General features: G+C 38.2%; 1 protein-coding gene across 1 annotated transcript; it reads right to left on the minus strand.

Annotated features, from left to right (window-relative positions):
* Nucleotides 1-704: 704 nt before the first annotated feature.
* FGF20 (fibroblast growth factor 20) lies at nucleotides 705-8270 on the minus strand. The gene is made up of 3 exons (XM_060686801.2): nucleotides 7193-8270; nucleotides 4437-4540; nucleotides 705-1765 (listed from the first exon to the last, which is right to left on the minus strand). The coding sequence occupies exons 1-3, from the start codon at nucleotides 7482-7484 to the stop codon at nucleotides 1520-1522; spliced, it is 642 nt and encodes a 213-aa protein (XP_060542784.2). The 5' UTR covers nucleotides 7485-8270; the 3' UTR covers nucleotides 705-1519.
* Nucleotides 8271-23382: the final 15112 nt, after the last annotated feature.

Below are 23382 nucleotides of genomic sequence, written 5' to 3' on the forward strand. Positions count from 1 at the left end.
AAAATTTCCACTAACAGGTTCTCCAGAATCTGTTAGAACCTGCTGGATTTCACCCGTTACAAATATAGTTTTCTTAATCTAAGGAAATACATAGAATCTTCACAAGGAACTTTTGTGGTATCCTCAATGCCAGTGTTAGAGTATTAGTTATCTGGCAACCTTGAACTCCCATGGATATCATCTCAGATTTCATGGCAAATATAAAGAGATTTATAAAGTGGAGATGTAAGGTCTAAAATGGATCTCCAAGGCTACTCTTGGATACCTACATTTAGGATTGAATTGTCAAGTGAGGAGCAAGATATGTTTCAAGAGCATTTAGGATTATTTTCAAGGATCTCATGATCTCATGATAATGATAGCAATATTGTTAATAAAAATCCATCACAGTTGTTGTTTAGTTTCTCGTTTAGTGTAAATTGTTGTTGTACATCAGAAGTGCAGAACAAGAGAATGTTCAAAACCTCAATTAATTCACAGCTATCATGTGATGCAAAATATGAACCTCAAAATGAACCCCTTTATTTTATTCTCACAGGCATTTCTCTGTGAAAGAAACTGGGCTGAGAAGAAGTGACTGGCCCAAGGTCACTCACAGAGCTTCCATAGCTGAAAATGGCCATGAAGCTGACCGATACTTTCTTCTCATAAGGTAATGACTCTGGTGGACTAGCTCCTTAAAGAACAATAGTGAAACAAACAGATAGAAGTATACCTTTAATTCCATTTAAATGTGCATCTTAAATTCAGTACAAATATAGGTGGTAGTCCCATAGTTCCTAAGGCAGTCAACATCTCTTTCGACACAAGACCATTCAACAGGAAACAGTGTGTACATAAAACAAAACACCAATCTCTTAGCTTGTAAAACAGTAACCTTTAAGAGATGTTGCTCCCTTTGTACCATTTGGGATAGCAATCTTCCCTTTTTGCACAATGATACTACTTTGGGAGTAAATATTGGCACTGTAAATGATTTTTATTGTAGTATAGGGTTGAACTCTCTTCATAGACCAATAAAAAATAAACTCTGTAATAAATAAATATTTAAAATAAATATATGCACTCTGAAGATATATAAATTAGGTCCATCCTGAAGGAAAAAATAAATCCAGATTTTGCTGCCCAATTACCACAGTCTTCATAAAGCTCCATGTTAACCATCCACATGGTTATCAATGATGTTAACTAGCCATTTTTTTCCCTTGTTACCTACAGCCAACTCCCATTCACTTTAGGTAATTATTTATGCTCCAAGTACAGGATCCAGAGCAGTTTTGTTAAGTCCAGTTCAAACATCTTCTTGACTAGCACAGAATGAGTGTACCTAAAAGAGGCTGGTCATCTAGACTTTAATATCCATTCTCCTAAATCCAGAGATTAGGCATGAAGGCTTGTCTACCACTAAGCAGCTTCAATGATGCCTGCTTTCTAGATCTCAATAATTTTCAACATTTAGAAGTTGCTCTTGCTTTTGGAACTGTAGAAGCTAAGATCCTGTTTTTCTCTGTGGTTGTCTTCAACTGATTGCTAACAGGTCCTTGTAGAGCTCTGGCACTTTTTCGGGATCCACTGGTCTAGGCAAGAAATGGGTGAATTTCTGATGCCTTTTGGACCTTGCCCCATCTCTGGGACTGCCATCTTTGTTAAGTGCCACAAAGTACCTCCGGCCTGAATCTCCATGCTTGTACACATTGGAGGAGTAGGTGTTATACCAGTTCTCTTCAAACTGTTCTTTGAAGACACATTCAGGAGTGAGCTTTTCCTACAGGGTGAAAAAAAGAGAAGTCTCTTCAACCAAAATCTACAGACATGGTGATAAGAGATGATAGAGCTATTCCTATGTTGATTATTACCTCAAAAAGTATGTTTCTTTCTGGTGTGATATTTTTCACAGTTTTATTTCTTCACTGTTTAAAAATAAAGATATTGTTTTAATAAATTATTTTATTCTGCAGAGGATTTTTTTTTATCAGTAAGGAATACAGCCTGTCTTAAAGCTCTGCCTACCTATACAACAATTGCTACATTTCTCCATTTATTATACTGCATAATATCTTCTCTTTTTGCTTCCTTTTTCAGGTCACAACTAGGTCACAACTTTTTAAGATTGATGCTTGCACTGAAATATTAGCAGACATACAACTATGGACACCTTTTAGTCTTTTGGACTATTAATGCTCATTTTCCTTTTCCCCCTATCGTCCCTAATTATTTGGACCCTTAAAACCTACATCATTTTATATGCACATAATACTTCCCAAACAAGCTTTGTTTCAGGTTATTTTATGCACTAGATCAGGGCTGTCAAACTCCCGGCCTGCAGGTTTAGCGAAGCAGGGGGGAAAGTCCCAATACGTCATGTGATGCCACCGTGACGCCGTGAGTATGACACCCCTGCACTAGATCAAACTTTGCACATTTTATTTTTCTCCTTTTGTTTTGTTTTACATCTGCATCTTAAACCTGCCTTTTCTCTGAGAAGGCAGCTTACTTGGGAAACTCTTTTAATTTTATTCCCACAACAATGATCCTGTGAAGGAAGATGGGCCGAAAGTTATTCAATGAGACCTCCCATTTGAGTCTCCCCTTTCCAAATGTCAGGCAAATGTCACTAATTATATCTGCTATCCTGGGGTTATATTAGCCACTCTTTGCTAAGGAATTTCTGGCTCCCTTCTGGGAAATCTCTGAGTGGCTTGTAGCAGGGATATCAACGTCAAAAAAATCAAGATGGCAGCCCCCTTGGTGTGATTGAAGCTTCACCTGTTTTTTTAGGCATCTCTACCTCAAGAAAAGGGAGAACTTCATTCATACCATCATGGCCCTCGTTTTAACATTTTTTTAACATCCTGCACACTCCTAGCTTCTTACATTACTTTGAACTGACAGAGCACACTACCTCAGTTGGCTAGAACGATGTTGTCTCCTCTTGTATAGACTGATAAGCACATATCATATTGGATACAATGCTGCAGGAATGAGGCAATAATTAGCAGAACCTTTTAGGAAAGGGAATAATTCATGGAAGAACATGCTTTTCCTGTAGATGTTGTTGAGTGGCAAATGCATTTCTTTATTAAAAGGTAAGGTGGGCAATGATTTTGCATCTGAAGGCCACAGTTGTGTTGATTTTCAGCTGTGTACAGATACTCTTCAATTTACGATCACAATGAGCCCCAAATTTCTGTTGCTAAGTGAGGCAGCTGTTAAGTGAATCAGTGTAGTTGTTAAGTTAGTAACATGATTGTTAAGGGAATCTGGCTTCCCCATTGACTTTGCTTGTCAGAAGGTCGCAAAAGATGATCATACGACCTCAGGACACTACAACTGTCATAACTATGAGTCAGTTACCAAGTCTCTGAATTTTGATCACGTGACCATGAGAATACTGCAATGGTCATAAGTGTGAAAAATAGTCATCAGTCATTTTTAGTGCCATTGTAACTTTGAATGGTCACTGAACATATGGTTGTAAGTTGAGGACTGCCTTATGTTGGTCTTGTCTTTTCATGTCAAAAATTCCCTATATCAGTGTTTCTCAACCTTGGCAGCTTGAAGATGGGTGGACTTCAACTCCTAGAATCCCCCAGCCACTGGCTGGGGGATTCTGGGAGTTGAAGTCCACCCATCTTCAAGCTTCCAGGTTGAGAAACACTGCCCTATATGATAATAGAATTTTTGTAAATGCTGCTTCTCCTTTGCACCACTACCTGGAATGATCAAGTGATTAAGGGCCAGTTTTTGTCCACTTGGTCATTTGAGGAAGTACTGCAAAGAAAGAACTATAAAAACAACCCAAAATTTTGTTTATGAAAAGAAAGAAAAAACTAATATTCATCTTAAATGTCCCTACATGGCTTCCCCACTGACTTTGCTTATCTTAACTTTGATCACATGACCATGGTCATAAGTGTGAAAACCAGTCAGAAGTCACTTTTTTCAGTGCCATTGTAACGTTGAACAGTCACTAAACAAACTGTCATAAGTCGAGGACTACTTATATTTGCTTTTGTTTCCCATCTCCGACTGGTTGACAATTGCACCTAATTTTGGCAACCAGGTTTTAGAAAACTCTCATAAACACCTAAAAATGCAAACAGAAAACTATTTTCCCTGGAACTGAGTCAAATAATCAAGTACAAAAAATATAGACAAGCCCCCCTTGTCCTCTAGAATTTAAGAGAGTTTCAGTGAGAAAATGCTTTTGAGCTAGATGGATCCATGGTACAATTCTATAAGGCAATTTCCTATGCAGTTATTGTCTTTGCATTGATGAAACTCGGGTAAATTTCTATTTTTCTTAAGCTAAGTAGCCACTTCAAGGCTGCAATCCCTCTTGTATTGTTACCAGTGACAAAATTCCCAGGGATTATAAAGATTACTGCTAATGTGAGCCTGTAATATGAGCTGGATGATATAGCAGTAATACTTACAGAGCCATAAAGCTCTCCTTTCTCATTCATTCCAAGGTAAAGGCCACTGTCCACTCCTCGAATACTGACTAATCCCACAGCCACACTGATGAATTCAAGAATACCTGCATTGAGAAAAGGGAAAAAAATATTTTTAAGGCTAATTATATTCGATGAGGAAAAGTCTGTGTATTAAATAGAAATAGATGCACAATTAAATGAGATTAATTCTAAATTGATCGATTGATTCTACAGTATACAGAATGGGGTTATCGAAGTATCTTCATAGTACTATAATACTGTGATATATATTGCTGTTGACCCAATAAAAAAGAGCATTGTTAACATCTTATTGATTTCAGTGAAAGTGTTGAAGTGTCCTTAAATCTCTCCAGCTGCAATACACAGGAGTTACAAAGCAATGTTATTAGTTGTGCCATTCTGTGTTAAACAATAACAGTGTTCAAATATTTGGATTGTTAAAAAGAAAAGCATTTGATAAGTGTTTTATACATACACACACACACACACACACACACACACACACACATATATATATATCAGTCCAAATATGTGTGTGTGTGTATGTATGTATGTATGTATGTATGTATGTATGTATGTATATATATATATATATATATATATATATATATATATATATATATATATATATATTCCTTTGAAATAATGCCATGTACTTTAGCTAAGCTTTTGAACGCTTATGTTTTTCAACAATGTTCGATTTTCTGAATTATTTTCTCTCTAAGGAAAGCTAATTATTTTTTATCATAATCAGCCTTTGGAGTTTAATTGAAAAAAATGTTTGAGATGTGGGATGCCTTGCTACTGTTACAAGGCAGCCAAATCTTTTGCAAGGATCAGATACTTAGTATTTTATAAAGACTGCATACTCCATCTTTTCACTGCCAATAAATCATCAGAGATTTTGGAGTTCCCAATATTCAAAGTTCCATTGAAAGATATGGGAGGTATTCTGTCTTTCTGATATCATTTTCAAAGACACGTTTTTCCTCCCCAAATCATAATAAGCAGGTGATTTAACCAACAAAGAAACCACATCAGTCAAAGCTACTGAGAATAGTGATAGAATAAAGAAGCCCCAAGAATGTTTGATCTCAATCTCAAACATTTTTCTTTCTTTCTTTTTTTTTCCTTTTTTTTTTTTTTTTTTGCAATTACTCCATGTTTACATGCTCTAAGAAGCTTCTCTTCTGCATAGAATTTTTGGTTGAACTAGAGTTGAAACAAAACTCCTATTTATCAGTTAAGATCTCTTCGAGCAGATTGTTGGAAGTAGTGAGAATTATCAGCTGCACTTAATATTAGTAATAATACATTTTGTAAACATTTGCGGACCAACCACTAAGTACTAGTAGGTTTCTTCAGAGAAGACTTTCTCTTCAACACTCATTTGTTTGTCCTCCCTTACACATTTAGGAAACTCTTTCATTCAGTATTTAAATCCCTTGTAGTTCATAAATAAAATCCTAAACAAACTAGTTCAATATATTGCAGAGATTTAGTTAGATCTTGGATACTATGGTATCAGAAAGGTACTTGCAGTGTGTACAATCTAGCACCTGCTTTACATTGGACTCACTGAGTCCAATGGACTCACTCTCTATCTTTGGACAGTGTGATATCTTCTGTCTTCTACACAGACTAAGTTAAATTAAGTTGCATGTTCTTGTGGAATCCTGCATGCATTTCCTTATGCACAATTCCCACTGGAATACCAAAGGACTAATACCCATGCAAAGAGACAGGAGTGCATTGTAAACAACTATATATAGCAAAACATGCAATTACTTTTTCTAAAAAAAAGAAGTACTGGAAAAGTTAGAAAGACTGAACCCAGCACACAGGTACTATATATCATCTCTCAGTCAGAGCAATGTATCTGAGTTTATTTGGATTACAATTATACCTGTAATAGTTATGCATGTATATAGACTCACAGCTTGCTTTTAGCACACATGAGACTTATAAAAATATTAGAACCTGGTTTTGAAAATGAAAAGTCCTGATATTGGTTCACTTCAAATAATGTCATACTTCCCACGTGGGAAACTCTTCCACATCACGAATAAAATGCTATCTCTGTACATTGATGTATTAAGTGTCTTAGAAGCTGATTATACGGATGCTATGCTTGTCAGTTACGGTTATTAAGCCACACAGGAAATAGTTTAGGCACTTGCTGCATGGGACAACCTGTATGTAATTCCAAGCATCATTATCTCATGGATGGATTTCCCACACTCCAATAAGGCATTGTGTGTTAAGTAAGGACATAAGGATGTTGGAAAGGAGCTCTGTTCATGCTCAAAGGCACATATCCAGGCCCTTTTCCATCAGTTTGTTGATTGTATTACTTGAAATACATCTTTGCAAACAGATTGCCACTTTTTTCCCCCTAACCTGATCTCTCTACCTCCTGCCCATTTGGTGTATGGGGAGGCTGCTGTCCCAACACTCCACTTCGCTATTAGCCCTCTGCAACAATGTTAACCAAGACCAAGATGCTACGCATGCAAGCGGGTGTGTTTTTAATCATCCACTGCCTGAGATCCGTTGCTATACCATCTGTTGCTATAGGATGCTTCCGTCACAAGGGAAGAAGCTGCAGAAGAGAGCAGGTGGAAGGAAGGAAGGAAGGAAGGAAGGAAGGAAGGAAGGAAGGAAGGAAGGAAGGAAGGAAGGAAGGAAGGAAGGAAGGAAAAGGGGAAGGGGAAGGAAAAGGGGAAGGGGCTTACCGAAGAGGCTGTGGTCTTGCCTAGTGCCTTGAACGCTGCCGTCGGGCAGGATCTGCAGGTGGAAGCCAGTCCTGCAATACAGCTGTCTTCGGCGTAGGATGCCCTGCAGGTGGGCTAAATCCGTGGCCCCAGCCGCGACGCCCCCTCGGGATCCCCCCTCCGCTTGGGTCAGGCGGTCCCCTAGCAGGGGCGGCCTCTCCCCAGCAGGAGGCAGGAGGAAATGGGAGCCCACCTGCTGGCTCATCCCCTCCAGGCCACTTAAGAAACCCCCTACTTCGGCTAAGGGGGCCATGGGGAAGCCCAACCGGAGGGCTGCCGAGAACGGAGAGGGAAGGGCAGGAGAAGAGCAGCGAGAGCGAGAGGGAGTCCCTTGCAGAGTCCGATCTCGGGGCTCAGAGCCGGCGTTGGAAGGGGTCTGGCAGGCAAGGCGGACTTGGCGTCAAGAGAGCAACTGCCTGTCCCGAGAATCTGTCCTCTCCCCGGACATGGGGCTGGTGGGGAGGCTGGGCTGGGCTTGGCCTCAACATCGACAGCCGCTGCAAGTGGGACGGCCGGCGATGCCCAATTTGCCGCTGCTGCCCGCTGGTAGCGCCACCGGCTCGGGCTGTCTTTGGGGGGGAAACCGCCGCGATCCAAGCGAGGCCGCTCGAAAGTGCCACAACAGCGCGCGTGGGGGAATCTCTCGCTATATATACGCGCGGGGCAGGTTTTCCCCCCTGACCTATGCTAATAGCACTGAAGCTGAAGCGCGCCGGGAAGCTGAGGCGTTTGAAATCTTAAACCGAGCTGCTTTTCCCCTCCTCACACCTTTTCCCTCCTGACGAAGGGGACTTCCGAAGGTGCCCCGGCCTCCCTCCCTCCTCCTCCTCCTCCTCTCTCGCGCGCCTAATCGGCTTCCAATTTAGCCTTGGAAACACGCCTCTCCCTCCCTCCCTCCCTCCCTCTCCCCCCCACCCGGGTTGTTGTCGACGATGCGAAAAAGGATGCCGTCGCTCGCTCCTCTCCGCCAGGCTCCCTTTTGATGTTGAAGCTTCTCGCCGCGGATGAATCGCGAGCAGCAGCAGGAGCCCCGTTTGGCAAAGGTGGGGGGGGAGGACCCTGGAAGCTTGCCGCGTATTACGTGGACAGGTGCAGGGAAAGGTAAGAAGGAGAAAGGGCGTTACCGGAGGGTTAGGCCTGCTGAGACACACATGAAAAGAGGGAATGGGTGGGGGGGTTGAGAGAGAGGGGGGAAGAAAGCAAAAAAGATCTAACAGGTCGACTGCTCGATTTTTCAGAACACTCATAAAAGTGTTACATGTATTATCCTTGCCTTTTATCTTCTTGCGTTTTCTTCCCCTCCAAAAAGAGAGGAGGGGGGATTTTTTTTTTTCCCAAGCGAATTGGCATAGTCAGTCGGGGTTTCCCCTTTTCTTAAAGGATAGGTTTTTCTCTGCTTGGTCTAACAGAGGCCCTAATACAATAGCCTCTGGGTATTGTTTGGATGTTTAACAGTATTAGACCTGAGCAATACAAAGAGACCAGAAGAGAAACTGAGGAATGCTTGGAAAGCTTTCAAGACTTTGAAAGGGCTGCAGGAGAAATCAAATATATTTTTTGAGGGAGGGACCACTATGTTGCTAACTATAAATGTCTTCATTTTCATCAGGGACAAATAATATTCCTTTGTCTATTTTGGCATCAGGGTCTCTGCTAGCAAGCCGGTTGACAGTGGAAATATTTCTGCCCTTTTTTTGCAATGTATGTGGAAGCTGGTAAAAATACCAGTCACTAAGATTTCAGGTAGCTCCTGGACCAAATATGAATGTAATAAGGACCTAGCAATAGGGATCCATAGTATGTTAATGGATCCAGTTTGATCTCCTTGTTCAGATGATGGAGTAGAGAAATCTGATCCTACTTGAGGCTTCAATCAAACTGAGTGACCTTGATTCTTTTTCAGCCTAGGAAGAAGACTAGAAAGCTGTGTGGACCACATAGTTACCAAGAACCAAGACTGAGTCAGGCAAAAAATACTTAAATTTTCACCGTTATCTTATTATTACTGGGGTGGCAGAGGGTAATGTTCAGCCTTGATTAAACCTAACCTTGCTGAACTCAATTATCCTACTTTTCTAGAAAGGTATGAGATAGGCATTCAGCCCATGCTGAGTAGCTGGATAAGCATCTACAGCATGATCACATATGATCTGAAATAGTGCAAGCTGGTTTCCTCTTCCTTCAGCTGAACATGCACATTTCTCTTACCACGCAACATAATTGGTGTGCGATTTTCTTTACTCTGCACTCCACGTGAGGAGGAAAGGCAGAAGCTGGCAGTTGTTTGTTTTTGCATTTATCCCTTGGGACTCAATACGCTGAATGCATACATGCTACTTAAAGGGGAATTCTAAGCCTGTTTACTTAGAGGTAAGTCTCAATAAGCTCAAGAGCTTATTATTAAGACTGCAGCCTGTTGCATTTCAGGGCAAAAAAGATGATAGTCTTCTTCAAATTAAACTTGGCTCTTACTGTCTTCATGCACAAAAACAGGAAGCTTTCTTGGCAAAAGCACAGAAGTGGTCTGTCTTTGACTCCTTTGAATTGTGTTTTTTACTTCCCAGTCTAGCCTCATACGCACATCTGCCTAGAAATTCAGTTCAGTGAGATTAACTTTGAGGTAAGTAGTATAGGACTGCAGACTAAGTTTCACTTTTGGTGTGATGTATTAAATATAAACAATGAAATATCTTCTAATATGCTTTCATCAGAACTTTAAACTGCTAGTTTTTCTTTGAAAATGTGGATTTGCCATCTCATTTCAGCTATCCTATAATTCTTGAGTAGTAGTGTTCCATCTGATATATTTTTAGACTAAGATCTATTTTTTTTTCGTAAAGTACTAGAAATATGGAAAACATTGGGAGAAAATAGTTTGTGCTTCTGTTCTCTTATATGAACTCTCTGATCTCTATTGAACTTTGGGTGGTGATATAAAATGTGTACTTCTTAGTTAGTTTGCACCCTATATTATGAGCATTCTGGATTTTAAAGATGATCTCTGTAACCATTAGCTGGATATTATAGGACATACTGTTTTGCATTATACCATGAAAGAGCTTTAATGAACTACAAAAAGAGAGAAAGAAAGAAGAATCAAGCACTGGAGGAGGAAAGACATTCTGAATATTTTTTTTAAAGATGCATGTTTTAACATGCATTTTTAAGTAACTCAAACAGCAGTTTGGTGGAAGTGATTATGATTTATCAAGTGGAGTTGAAATAAATGTCAATCTTTTGCTCCACATTTGGCAAAATTCCTGGCAAAAATTACTTTAGTGAAATTTCTTTTTGCACTGGAAAGAATGCTGTATTGCAGTGGTGTAATCCAATTTTTTTTACTACCAGTTCTGTGGGTGTGGCTTGGTGGGCGTAGTAGGGGAAAGATACTGCAAAATCTCCATTCCCACCCCACTCCAGGGGAAGTTTACTGCAAAATCCCATTTCCTCCCCACTCTGAACTAAAAATTTCCGTTACCGGTTCTCCAGAACCTGCTGAATTTCACCCCTGCTGTATTGGTCTCTTTTAAGGAGGCATAGGCAGTGGTGATGGTATGGAACAAGAAGAATTTTCCTGGATTGGGCCATATTTAGTACTTGGCATCACAGAGTGGCTAACTTCATTATTTTGTGAGGCTCACAAGCTTGGACTGTGCAGTCAATAGCCCTCTTTCACTGTCACTTCCCAGGAGCTAAAATACTTTGCTTATGATTGGAAAATATCAAAGTATTCTGCTTTTGATTGGTGTGCAACAACTGCAGCAATCAAGTTGACCTAGCTTTCTCTTCCAAAATCTCTGTCTCTCTCTGTCTGGCTCCCTCTGCATCTTATAGCTTTCTTCTCTGTAACCCTTTTCCTCTTCCATGTCTCCAAAGCCTTTAAATATTTTATTTATTCAAGAACCACATGTCTACAATAGTGGAATATAAAATAATCTAGGGGATATACAGTCAGGTCCAGAAATATTGGGACATCAACACAATTCTAACATCTTTGGCTCTATACACCACCACAATGGAGTTGGAATGAAACAAACACAATGTGCTTTAACTGCAGACTGTCAGCTTTAATTTGAGGGTATGTAGATTCAACTCAGGTGAACGGTGTACGACTTACAGCAGTTTGCATATGTGCCTCCCACTTGTTAAGGGATCAAAGGTAATGGGACAGAATAATAATCATAAATCAAACTTTCCCTTCTTAATACTTGGTTGCAAATCCTTTGCAGTCAATCACAGCCTGAAGTCTGGAACGCATAGACATCACCAGACACTGGGTTTCATCCTTGGTGATGCTCTGCCAGGCCTCTACTGCAACTGTCTTCAGTTCCTGCTTGTTCTTGGGGCATTTTCCCTTCAGTTTTGTCTTCAGCAAGTGAAATGCATGCTCAATGGGATTCAGGTCAGGTGATTGACTTGGCCATTGCATAACATTCCACTTCTGTCCGTTCAAAAACTCTTTGGTTGCTTTTGCAGTATGCTTTGGGTCAGTGTCCATCTGCACTGTGAAGCGCCGTCCAATGAGTTCTGCAGCATCTGGCTGAATGTGAGCAGATAATATTGCCCGAAACACTTCAGAATTCATCCTGCTGCTTTTGTCAGCAGTCACATCATCAATAAATACAAGAGAACCAGTTCCATTGGCAGCCATACATGCCCACGCCATGACACTACCACCACCATGCTTCACTGATAAGGTGGTATGCTTAGGATCATGAGCAGTTCCTTTCCTTCTCCATCCTCTTCTCTTCCCATCACTCTGGTACAAGTTGATCTTGGTCTCATCTGTCCATAGGATCTTGTTCCAGAACTGTGAAAGCTTTGTTAGATGTTGTTTGGCAAACTCTAATCTGGCCTTCCTGTTTTTGAGGGTCACTAATGGTTTACATCTTGTGGTGAACCCTCTGTATTCACTCTGGTGAAGTCTTCTCTTGATTGTTGACTTTGACACACATACACCTACCTCTGGAGAGTGTTCTTAATCTGGCCAACTGTTGTGAAGGGTGTTTTCTTCACCAGGGAAAGAATTCTTCGGTCATCCACCACAGTTGTTTTCCATGGTCTCCCGGGTCTTTTGGTGTTGCTGAGCTCACCGGTGTGTTCCTTCTTTTTGAGAATGTTCTAAACAGTTGTTTTGGCCACGCCTAATGTTCTTGCTATCTCTCTGGTGGGTTTGTTTTGTTTCTTCAGCCTAATGATGGCTTGCTTCACTGATAGTGACAGCTCTTTGAATCTCATCTTGAGAGTTGACAGCAACAGATTCCAAATGCAAATTGCACACTTGAAATGAACTCTGGGCCTTTTATCTGCACATTGTAATTGGGGTAATGAGGGAATATCACACACCTGGCCATGGAACAGCTGAGAAGCCAATTGTCCCATTACCTTTGGTCCCTTAACAAGTGGGAGGCACATATGCAAACTGCTGTAAGTCGTACACCGTTCACCTGAGTTGAATGTACATACCCTCAAATTAAAGCTGACAGTCTGCAGTTAAAGCATATTGTGTTTGTTTCATTCCAACTCCATTGTGGTGGTGTATAGAGCCAAAGATGTTAGAATTGTGTCGATGTCCCAATATTTCTGGACCTGACTGTAGATATACAGTAGATATAGATATATGTTTAATATTGAAAAGTAGTTATTTTAAAATAAATAAAAGCTGATTATGATCATTAAGAACAATCATCTGCCATTTATACTGGTCAATGTGTTAAAGCCTTCCCTACCCTGATAATAGTCAAGCACTGTAACTAAATAGCTGTAACTAAATAGCCAAGAGATGGCTTAAGTGGTGGCTCCTCCAGAGGCTGTCAGAATCACTGAATGTATCTACTTAGAAACAAGTTCCACTGAGATAACTGGATTTACTTCCAAGCAACTGTATTTTGGATTGCTGCCTTTGGCAACATTTTGGCATCAACTGAAAGCCTTTGTTTGGTCATATCTTTTATATGTCAGTTGAATTTTTGTCCTGTGCTGATAATGCTGCTTATTATTCTTTTATGATTTGTTTAATTGGCAATTGTTTTAGCTCAAATATGAATTCACTTGAAGACATTGTAAGCTGAAGAGCAATGTACAGGTAGTCCTCTACTTACAACAATTCATTTAGTGACTGTTCAAAGTTACAACAGTACTGCAGAAGTGACTTATGACCGTTTTTCACACTTATGACCCTTGCAGCATCCCTATGGTCATGTGATCAACATTCAAATGCTTGTCAGCTGATTTATATTTATGATGGTTATGGTGTCCCAGGATCATGTGATCAACTCTTATGACGTTCTGACAAGCAAAGTCAACGGGAAGCCAGATTCACTTAACAATTGGGTTATTAACTTAACAACTGCAGTGATTCACAACAACTGTGGCAAGAAAAGTTGTAAAATGGGGCAAAACTCACTTAACAAATGTCTCACTTAGCAACATAAATTTTGGGCTCAATTGTGGTCATAAATCGAGGACTACCTGTATCAAATTACAGAAATGAAAAATATTGGTTTTGCTATCAAACCACGTAGAACTTCAAAGCACTGTCCACTAAAGATAAAATTGACAAGGTTTCTAGCCTTATATATAGGCAAATGGAATTGAATAGCAGATGATGTAGGACAGTGTTGGCGAACCTTTTCGGCACCGAGTACCGAAACAGGAGTGCAGATGCGCGCACACACACGCCCGCGTGCCAGAAACAGGAAGAGCAGCTGGTTTCCAGTGCATGCATGCACTCCAACCACCTGGTCTTCCGGTTTCTGGCACGCATGCTCACGCGAAGGCCAGCTGACCGGTGCGCATGTGTGTGTTGGAAACCGGAAAAATGACAATGAAGTGCCCCCCCAGCCCACCACCGAGAACAAGCCAGCACAGGCTCCCCCTCCCGCCCCTTCTGTCAAGGGAGCGTGATCACTCCGCAGCCACAATGCCTTTTACCCCGGCATTGTTCCTCCGGCACAGACTCATCTCCTGCGCAGCCCCGCGAGAGCAGCAGCGGCAATGGCAATGGCAGGGTGAAGGGCAGGAGTGACTGGCCGGCTTGGGGCGAGGGCCGTTGTCACGCTGCCGCTTCCGGCCAGGATGCTGGAGAACTGCCACTGTCCCCTGGCCCATCACTGAGAACAAGCCAGTGCAGCCCACCCTGTCCTGCCACTTCTTTCAGTTTCTAGCACTCCCATGTGCATGAAGATCAGCTGGCTGGCGCACTGGAAACTGGAAGAGCAACGGGCGATGGCTCAGCATGCTACTTCCGGCACACATGCCATAGGTTCGTCATCACGGGTGTAGGAGGAAGAATCTACTTAATAAACAGAAGTTAGATTGCACACCATATTATGAGGTTCTATCCAAGTCTATTTAGAAGATAGCAACTATTTTTAAGACAGGAAGGTAGGGAACTGTTATTACTGATTCATTTAAAAAGTGCAGAAAACAATTGGTTTTGTCTATTGAGATTTAATTTAATCCAGCTAGTCTTGAGTTCATTGAACCATATTGTCTAACACATAGCTTAACTGCATGAATGTAACACTCCAACTATATTAATATGCTATGTATTCTCCCCACATTTGTGAATAGCATATTATCTAAATAAATATTCTCCCTAAAAATATTTCAGAAAGAATTACTCAATGGGTTTTTATACTTTTTGTTTAAATTTCTAACAATGAAAAAAAAAGTTGTAGAACAGTAAACTAGAACAGGGTAGTGTTTTTCTTTTTATAAATCGTCTTCCATGTGTCACCATGTAAATCTGAGAGATCAAATGGATTTGCTGCTCTGCTTTATTTGCTGGAGAGAGTTTGGGGCTAATTAATTGGCAGGTGGCTTAAAGCAAGTAATGAAACACCTTTTCATCACAGCAGTCCTAAATACTGCCCTATGTGCACCTGAGTTATTAAAAAAAAGATTGTTGAAAGTAAATGATTTATTATGGAAGGATTTAAAACCTCAAAATGAAAATAACATTGAACACAATGATCAGATAAATCACTTCGAAAGGGAGAGAGAAAGCTGGCAGACTTCTTGGAAAAACGATTGCAGATAGATATTATATAAGTTTAGCTTTCAAATAACAACAGCTTGTCATGTGGCTGGACCCAAAAAGTCCTCCATAATCAAGCTTTCAAAGCACATCTGTGTAAACATTATCACATCAGTGTAAAACATCAACCAATGAGTTTTTGCTTTGAACCAAATCTTCTTAATTGCAGGGCTAAATCAAAGAACTAGATCAAAGTTTAGAATCTGTAGAATAACCAATTGTTCAGGTAGTTCTGAACATTTCTGTCTTAAAATGCCAACAATCAACCGTGTTTGAAACACATATTAAGGCTTCTTTTTTAATACTGTATATGGCACAGTGGGGGAATCAAACTATAATTAATGTAGCAGCCCAGCTCAAGACATTGATAACATAATCTGAAGTAACAAACCTATAGCTAAGAAAGAAGTTACTATACAATCAGAAAGAAAGGTAGATATGATCCAGTATTGCCTGTTATCTGTGAATGAAAACAGCCAGGTGAAAACTTCAGCTAATACTAATTATTTATTTCATTTATATGTTCCTTTCTTCTATGAAAAACAGAAAAAGTCCCATTGAGACTCAGATAAGATCATTATCTATGTAGCTTCAGTAAGGTGGTTCTACCATATTCAATAAACAAAGACCATGCCTTTATACCATGGGTGTCAAACTCGATCATGTCACGTTATGCCACGTGATATATCGCAATGTTTTTTTTTGTCTTTGTGGAGGCGGGGTAGATGTGGCCTGCACATGATGAATACAGCCCACAGGCCGCCAGTTTGGTACCCCTGCTTTATACTAAAATACTCCTATTGTTTGATTATATTACTATTTAAAGTCATATGTATGTATATATTAATAAGATAGCAAATAAAATTTGGTCTAGTGATTTATTTCTAATGTACTAATATATTCAATTTTGGGGGCAGAGGACAATTTGAACAAAAGCATATAAATATTGTTAGAAATAAGAATCCATAAATATTTCATAAAATGAATTCATCCCGTCATCCTGCAAAGACAGATTCTTAAATGTTGTCAGAACAGGACGTTGAGAAGACTTAAATTATTTTTGTGACCACATTTCTTATATTTCCTAGTTAGTGGGAAATGGTGAATAATATGTTGGCTTGCAAGAATGTCTTTAGATTAAAAATCCTATTTTTCATTAGTGTGCTTTTGGTGTAAAGCAAGCTTTGGTTGCATTTGTGGCACACTTGCCCAAATGTGCCAATATCACTAGTATTTCTACTGTGTTTTTATCTCTCTCTCTACACACACACACACACACACACACACACATCCATCAATCCTTTCATCCAAAGTCAGGAGAATAACAAGGCTAAGATCCTGTGGACTTCTAGATACAGACAGATAGAGGGATTTGCTAATCAACCAGACATTGTGGTACTAGACAAGAACCAGAAGGCAGAGGTTGTAATAGATGTAGTGATGCCAAGTAATATCAACATCAGAAAGAAAGAGAAGCTGAAGAAATACTACAGTCTGAAGGAGGAACTCGGAACTAGAAATGATATGGCCCATAAAGGCCAAAGTGATCCCATTGATGGTAGGAGCAATCTGGGCTGTTACTCCTAAACTGGGAGAGTGGCTCCAACAGGTCCCAGAAACAGTATCAAAACTCTCTGTCTAGAAAAGTGCAGTGTTAGCAACTGCTAAGATATAACACAGAACCCTCAAAGCCATGATGGGTGATGGGCAATAAAAGTCAATCTCTATGAACTCTTCTAATGATGGTTATTACATATGGAATTTGCAACTTGTAATAAAAACAGGGTAAGTGATAAAGAGTATGAATAAATTGAATGAATGAAAATGAAAATTTAAGTCAAATTTAGGTCAAATATAGCAGTAAGAGTAGATAATATACAAGACATATAAAAAGAAAAGGTTAGTTGCAAAGAATACAGTCCAAGAGAATACAGAAGGAAAGTAAGTGCAGAGCAATTTGAAGGTTATAAAAATATTGTATTGTTAGTGATAAGAATGCTAAACAAGAAGCCTCTAACAGAGTGACCATCAATAAAAATAATGAATGAAAGTCAATGGGGTAAAATGCTGTAACCACCACTTTAGAGATCAATATAGGAGGTGGTGATATGTCAAAAACTGAAATAAATGTAATAAATGCTTTGTCCAATAAGTATTTATTCAAAGAAGTAATAAATACTACCAGAGTGCTGAAAAACGGCAAGGCTTAAAATGTACCTGCAGAAATGTTAAACTGTGGGTGTCAAATATGGATGTGGTTTGCTTATAAAGTGGTTATCTTGATAATAGTGTGACAATTGCATGCATGCCTGACAATTGGAAGGGTGCCATTATTGTTTCAATATTCAAATGGAATTGTTGCAAAAGTGAATGCAAAAATTATACTTTGTTAATTGCACCTAGGAGGGCCTTTGGCAGAATTCTTCTGACTGATATGAATGATAGTGATCAGAATTTTGGAAGTGTAATATATTTTCTTGTCAGGCAGGGAGTTTGCCAAGTGGATTTTTGCTGTTCAGCAAGCACTGAGGAAGTGTTACTGTGAAGAAGAAAGGTTTTTTTTTGTAAGTTTGTAGATTTAAAAATAAATATAAAACAAACTTGATTGATGGAAATTTTGCATCTATCTGGAGTTGAAAGTTAGTTGGTGAATGGGATAAGAACAGTACATAACAATGTGTACTGTAGAGGATCCATGAGAATAAATTAAGTACTTAATGAACAGTTCAACACTGAGCAGAAAAGTAAGAATGTATAATATCCCCTTGGTTGTTTACGATGATAGTTATGTTTAAGCACAAAGGTAGAAGGAATTCTTGTAAAAATATCAAAAGTGAGTTGGTTGGGATATGAATATACTTATCTGTAGATGATATCAAGTTATTGGCTGAGAAACTGAATTATTTGCAGCAAATATCATATAAAATTATTATAATATATAGTATTATGTCATTATATGATACAACAAAGGGTGTTGATAAGAACATAAATGTACCATCAATACTGATAGTTGTATTACAAGAGAAAATTCAATGAACAATTGCAAGTTATATTTAAATGCCAAAAAGTTATAACCAGCAAATGAACCTCTACATAAGTAGAGATGACAAAATATTATAGATGGAATGTTCTTGAGATATGCAAATGCCAGTTGCAAAGTAGTACCGAGTAACTATTGAAGATAAAAAAATGTTATTGCGCTATGGCTATGTGTAAGAGTATGCTTCTATCCATGTTGTATGAAGGTAAGCAGAGAAATAAGTTCAATAGAATAGGAATGAGTTTCTTAAGTGTAGGTATTAAAACAAGAGATGAGTTCAAGAATAAATGGGTACTGAGTGAATATGGCTTAAATGTGAAATTATCCATGATTTCATTCATTCATTCCCAACCTCTTTACTTTTATAAATAACTCAAGTATTCCTTTTTCCTGCTATTTTCTCCACAAAGATAATCCTGTGAGGTGGATTGGGCTGGTACACAGTGATTGATCCAAAGATACCCAGTCAGTTTTCATGCCTGAGGCATGAAAGACGAGAAAAACTGAAGAAAACAAGGTGAATTAGAGTTGATAAGCTACTTAGGAAAAGAAAGTGTGAAGCTTTCAAAGGCAATTAAGAAGCATTGTGCAGACATGGTAGAAGCAAAGATAACTGTAAAAATAAAAAGATGTTGAGATAGTAAATGTTGTTGCATTAAATTAATTTTCATTTTTTCTTGTCTTTTTGATTTCATTACTTTATTGTTTCATACTTTTCTTCCATCTGCATACTATACTATTGTTGATCTCAAAAATAGGTATGATATGAAGGTTTGAATGTGACTGTTTGTATGTAAGACATTTTGTAGTGATACAAGATTTGTTGCTCGTCACTTCTAATTTTCCATCACGCAACAGAACTCATTTCACCAGGATTATCTGTACAGAACGGCTTCTTCGAGTTCTTTAGTAAATTTATGCTTTCAGTAATACTATCTAGAGACCTTGTCATCTGTCAGCCTTTTTTTAAAAAAAGATCTTCTCTAATGATTTGTGCCTTTGCATTAAGTGCCCAAAATGTTTAAGTTTTAGCTTTAGTATTAGTATTTCCAGTGAGGAATCTGGTTTTAGCCAAAACATTCTCAACAATTTTCTCCAGCACTACAATTCAAGACATCTAATTTTCTTTGTTCAGTTTTTCTGAAGATCAAGTTTTCAGTCATAGTAACAATCGGTTTAACCACAGGTTGATGTTATTAAATGTGATGTCTCTGTATGCTAATATATTGCATAGATTTGTCATAGTCCTTTTCCAAAATAACAAACATTTTTGTATTTCTTGGCTAGTTATCCTTTCGAATTTTTGAAGATAAAGTTTTCAACTTTTAGCTCTGCCTATCTACATTGGGTTGTTGACATAATCTTAGTGTGGGGTTTGTTTTTTGCTTTTTAATACTGAGTTCTTGGTTGGCTTTTACATTCTCTTCTTTTATTTCCAGCATGACATTCTTTAAGTTTTCTTTACTTCTGTTAAAATAACATCAACAGCATTTTCAAGGTTGTTGTTTCTCCCAATACTTTTAGTTCCATTTGCTATTTCTTCTAATCTAGCATTTCTCATAATATATTTATGATCTATAATCAGCATATGTCAATATAATTTATAATCTGCATATAAGTAAATAGATAAAACATAACATTTGTCAGTCCTTTCCCAGAGCCAAATTATTAAATTGTATATTCTATTCTGTTGCTTCCTAGCCATTATCAATAATCTTCCATAGATAGATGAAGTGGTTCATATGGATAAAAATATATCCATATTTTTAATGGCTATTCACAACTATCTACACAATTGATCTACACAATCAATCATCTTTGTATAATCCTAAAGCAAAATAAACATATTTTCTCATTTGTCTTTTTCATTATGTATGGGATGTTAGATTTTGAATGTACCAGCCTCCTCTGAGGCCAGCTTGTACACCTGACATTTCTTGGTCCATGTATTATTGAAGCCTGGATTTCAAAATCCCAAGCATTATCTTACTAAATGAGATAAGTGCAATTATTTAAACATTCTTTAGTGTTCACTTTTTCGTATCGAAATACAAAACCCTTTCCCGGTCCATTGGCTACTGCTGTGTTTTATCTCCTTGTAAACTACAACAGCCATTTTAACTGTATAAACTTGATGCGAGTTTAAACTATTTGCAGTTCATGATCAAAACTTCATTTACTTCATGTTTATGGATGATTTTGTACAGTTCTTCTGTATACCATATCTTCTTTAATTTTTTTGTCCAATGGATCTTTTGTTTTTTGTCTTCTATCATGTTACCTATGCATTAAAGATTCCCTTGATTTCTGTAATTTTCTTAAATATATTCCCACCTGATAATTATTTTGTTGCTGTGCATTGCTGATTTAGCTATAACCTCTACCTCTTCTTGCTCTTCTCAGTAAGTGTTGGAAAAATTTTCCTTAAATCTTTGTTGCCTTTTGCTTTCCACCTTTCTTCACCTGATTCTGATATATCAGCAGGTAGCCATTTTACCTTCTTTTCATTTTTTTAAAAAATTTGATTTATATGCTGCCCTTCTCCAGAGACTCAGGGCGGCCTACAATGCATTAAGCAATAGCCTTCATACTTTTGTATATTTATACAAAGTGAGCTTATTGCCCCCACAAACTGGATCCTCAATTTACCTACCTTAGAAAGGATGGAAGGCTGAGTCAACCTTGAGCCTGGGGAGATTCGAACTTGCAGTAATTGCAGGCAGCTGAATGTTAATAACAGGCTATTAGTCTGCTGCGCCACCAGGCTCTTAGCTGTTTGTTATAATAATAGCCTTTATTGTCATTGTACATCATGTATACAATGAAATTGTTTGCTTTGTCTTTAACTGTAAAGCAATTTCAGAATTGAATTCTTATTTATTAAATTTATGCCGTCCATATTGTTTCAAAATGACTCTATGGCTCTGTTTATCAAATCTAGTCCATTAAATCTGTTCTTTATCTTCAATGCACATACATATGAATTATAAATGATACCATATATTGTTGGCTTGATTATTTTGTTTGCCTTTTTTTTAATTTAACTGGAATCTTGCAAGTTGTTCACCATCGGTATTTTTGGTTGGTTCCGTGTACTAATGGTATTCATATGGAGTAGGTTGTCAAATCCTCCTCCAATGAATCATTTTAATCCCCTTCTTCATCTATTATGCCATACTTCTGGGAGTAAAGTTTCCCAACGATATAGCTTCTAACATTATTGGGTTCATAAACCTCTTCACCACATACAGGTGTGTGATTAAATATAGGCACTTAGTGTCTAAACTGATAGTATTACTGAAAGGATGTTTTTGTTAAATGGAGAGATTGTGTTAGGTAAAGGTAAGGGAGCAATATCTTATAGACACATTAGACAATCTTGCTTATATATCAAAGTTTGAACTAGATACAAAACACAAACACACTAATATAATGGATGTCTGCTGACAAAACAGCTGTTCTGCTCCAGCTGAAGCTTCTCAACTGTAACCAAAATTACCACCAAATTAATGTTGAGGTCAAACTGCTAATGCATGTCAAACTCCCAAATATGTAGAAAGAAGATTGAAAGGCCAATGTAAAAAAATGAATCCATATGGTTTACACACAAAAGAATGTGCATTTTTTTTAGCTTGAATCAGATGTTTGGCATATATTGGGATTAGCAAGTCAGTCTTTCTCATTGGATAGTAATCAGTTGGAAAACCATAGTCTACTTAGCCAGTATTGATGAAGTCTCTGAAAAACACAATTGGCTACTACATTTATTGCAAGCTCAACATAATCTCCTTTAATCAAATATCAAGATGCTTAGAATAGCAGCAAAAGTGAAATACAAAACAAACTGACTTCTTTCAAGCGCTACCTTTCATGTTGAAGCTCGGAAGCAGTTATGCCATTTTATCAAGTACCGGGAAAAACATGATAAGGTTCTTTTTTCACCTTGCTGTTTGCATTAATCATGTGACAGGAAAAGATAACACCGAAAGTTTTTTTCTTCTTTCTGTATTGCTATTATGGAAAGTTAAATATATTCAAAGAGTGTTGTTCAAAGTACATTATTCTACTTTTAAGTATATCCTGCAATCTAATCATTTTCTTTTTACTTCCTAGAACATTTTCAGTAGTGTTAAACAAATATATAGGTGAAACAATCTTGTCCATTTTTTTAAAAAAACTCACAATGTAACTAATTATTATGCTCATATAAGCCCTGGAGTAACTAGATATTGTCTAAGAAGTATACAATCTCAAAGATTGTATGCTTTGGTGACATTCTTCAGTTCAGAAAGATAAGGGGAAAGCATTCCTAATTTGAGAATGACAATTAGCATGCTTACAAAGGAGTTATTATTACATCATATCAAGCTGGTATTTCAATGATAGCAATGGTCTCAAAGGAAAATCAAAAACAGAAACGTATGTAACTAGAAAATCTGCACATTTATGTCTAGATGAAAATTCTTTAGTCTTATAAATTCAAAGAAGAAAGGAATATAAAAATGAACATGCAGAAAATGATAGCTAATATATTTTGCACAGTATTTTAACTGTACAAAATTTTAACTTGTACAGTATTTTAACCCCAATCAGCATCTAAAAAGCCACATACAACAGGCACCTTATAATTACCACCAAACACAGAATAGCCCAAAGCACACATTCTGCTACAGAGAAGTTCCCTGAAAATGGGCTCTAGCATGAGTCCGAAAGCTCAGAAGACTAAACCTCTGGTCCTGGTGACCGACCCACATTGGATCCTGCAGTATTTTCAACTCAATAGCAATGTATGGAAATTCCTGTACTTCTGTAAAGCCTGACTTTGTTCCCTAAAAAGCCCTTCTGGATTTCTAATGTGCATGCAATAAAAGAAACACAAAAAGGCTATTTTTGGAATGTTCCCGCAATTCAGGACAATTGATGTTCTACAAGAGACTTTTGGCCCACAAAAGTCAAGTGGGAATCCTCTATCACCCTGAAGCTGTGTCTCCTGCAGCAAATAGCTATTTAAAGCTCTACCATTCTATGCTTCTTTTCCTGCACCTTGAAGTTTTTTGCCAGTGAAAAAAA

Source organism: Pantherophis guttatus, chromosome 8 (genome assembly GCF_059756535.1).
Source record: "Pantherophis guttatus breed Tessera chromosome 8, ASM5975653v1, whole genome shotgun sequence".
Classification (NCBI taxonomy): Eukaryota; Metazoa; Chordata; class Lepidosauria; order Squamata; family Colubridae; genus Pantherophis; species Pantherophis guttatus.

Excerpts from the sequence above, each read along its gene's own strand:
- FGF20 (XM_060686801.2), bottom strand. The coding sequence starts at position 7,484 with ATGGCCCCCTTAGCCGAAGTAGGGGGTTTCTTAAGTGGCCTGGAGGGG. Across the intron at positions 4,541-7,192 it reads GCAAGACCACAGCCTCTTCG|GTATTCTTGAATTCATCAGT; the intron begins GTAAGCCCCTTC and ends TTCTCAATGCAG. Across the intron at positions 1,766-4,436 it reads AAGGAGAGCTTTATGGCTCT|GAAAAGCTCACTCCTGAATG; the intron begins GTAAGTATTACT and ends TTCACCCTGTAG.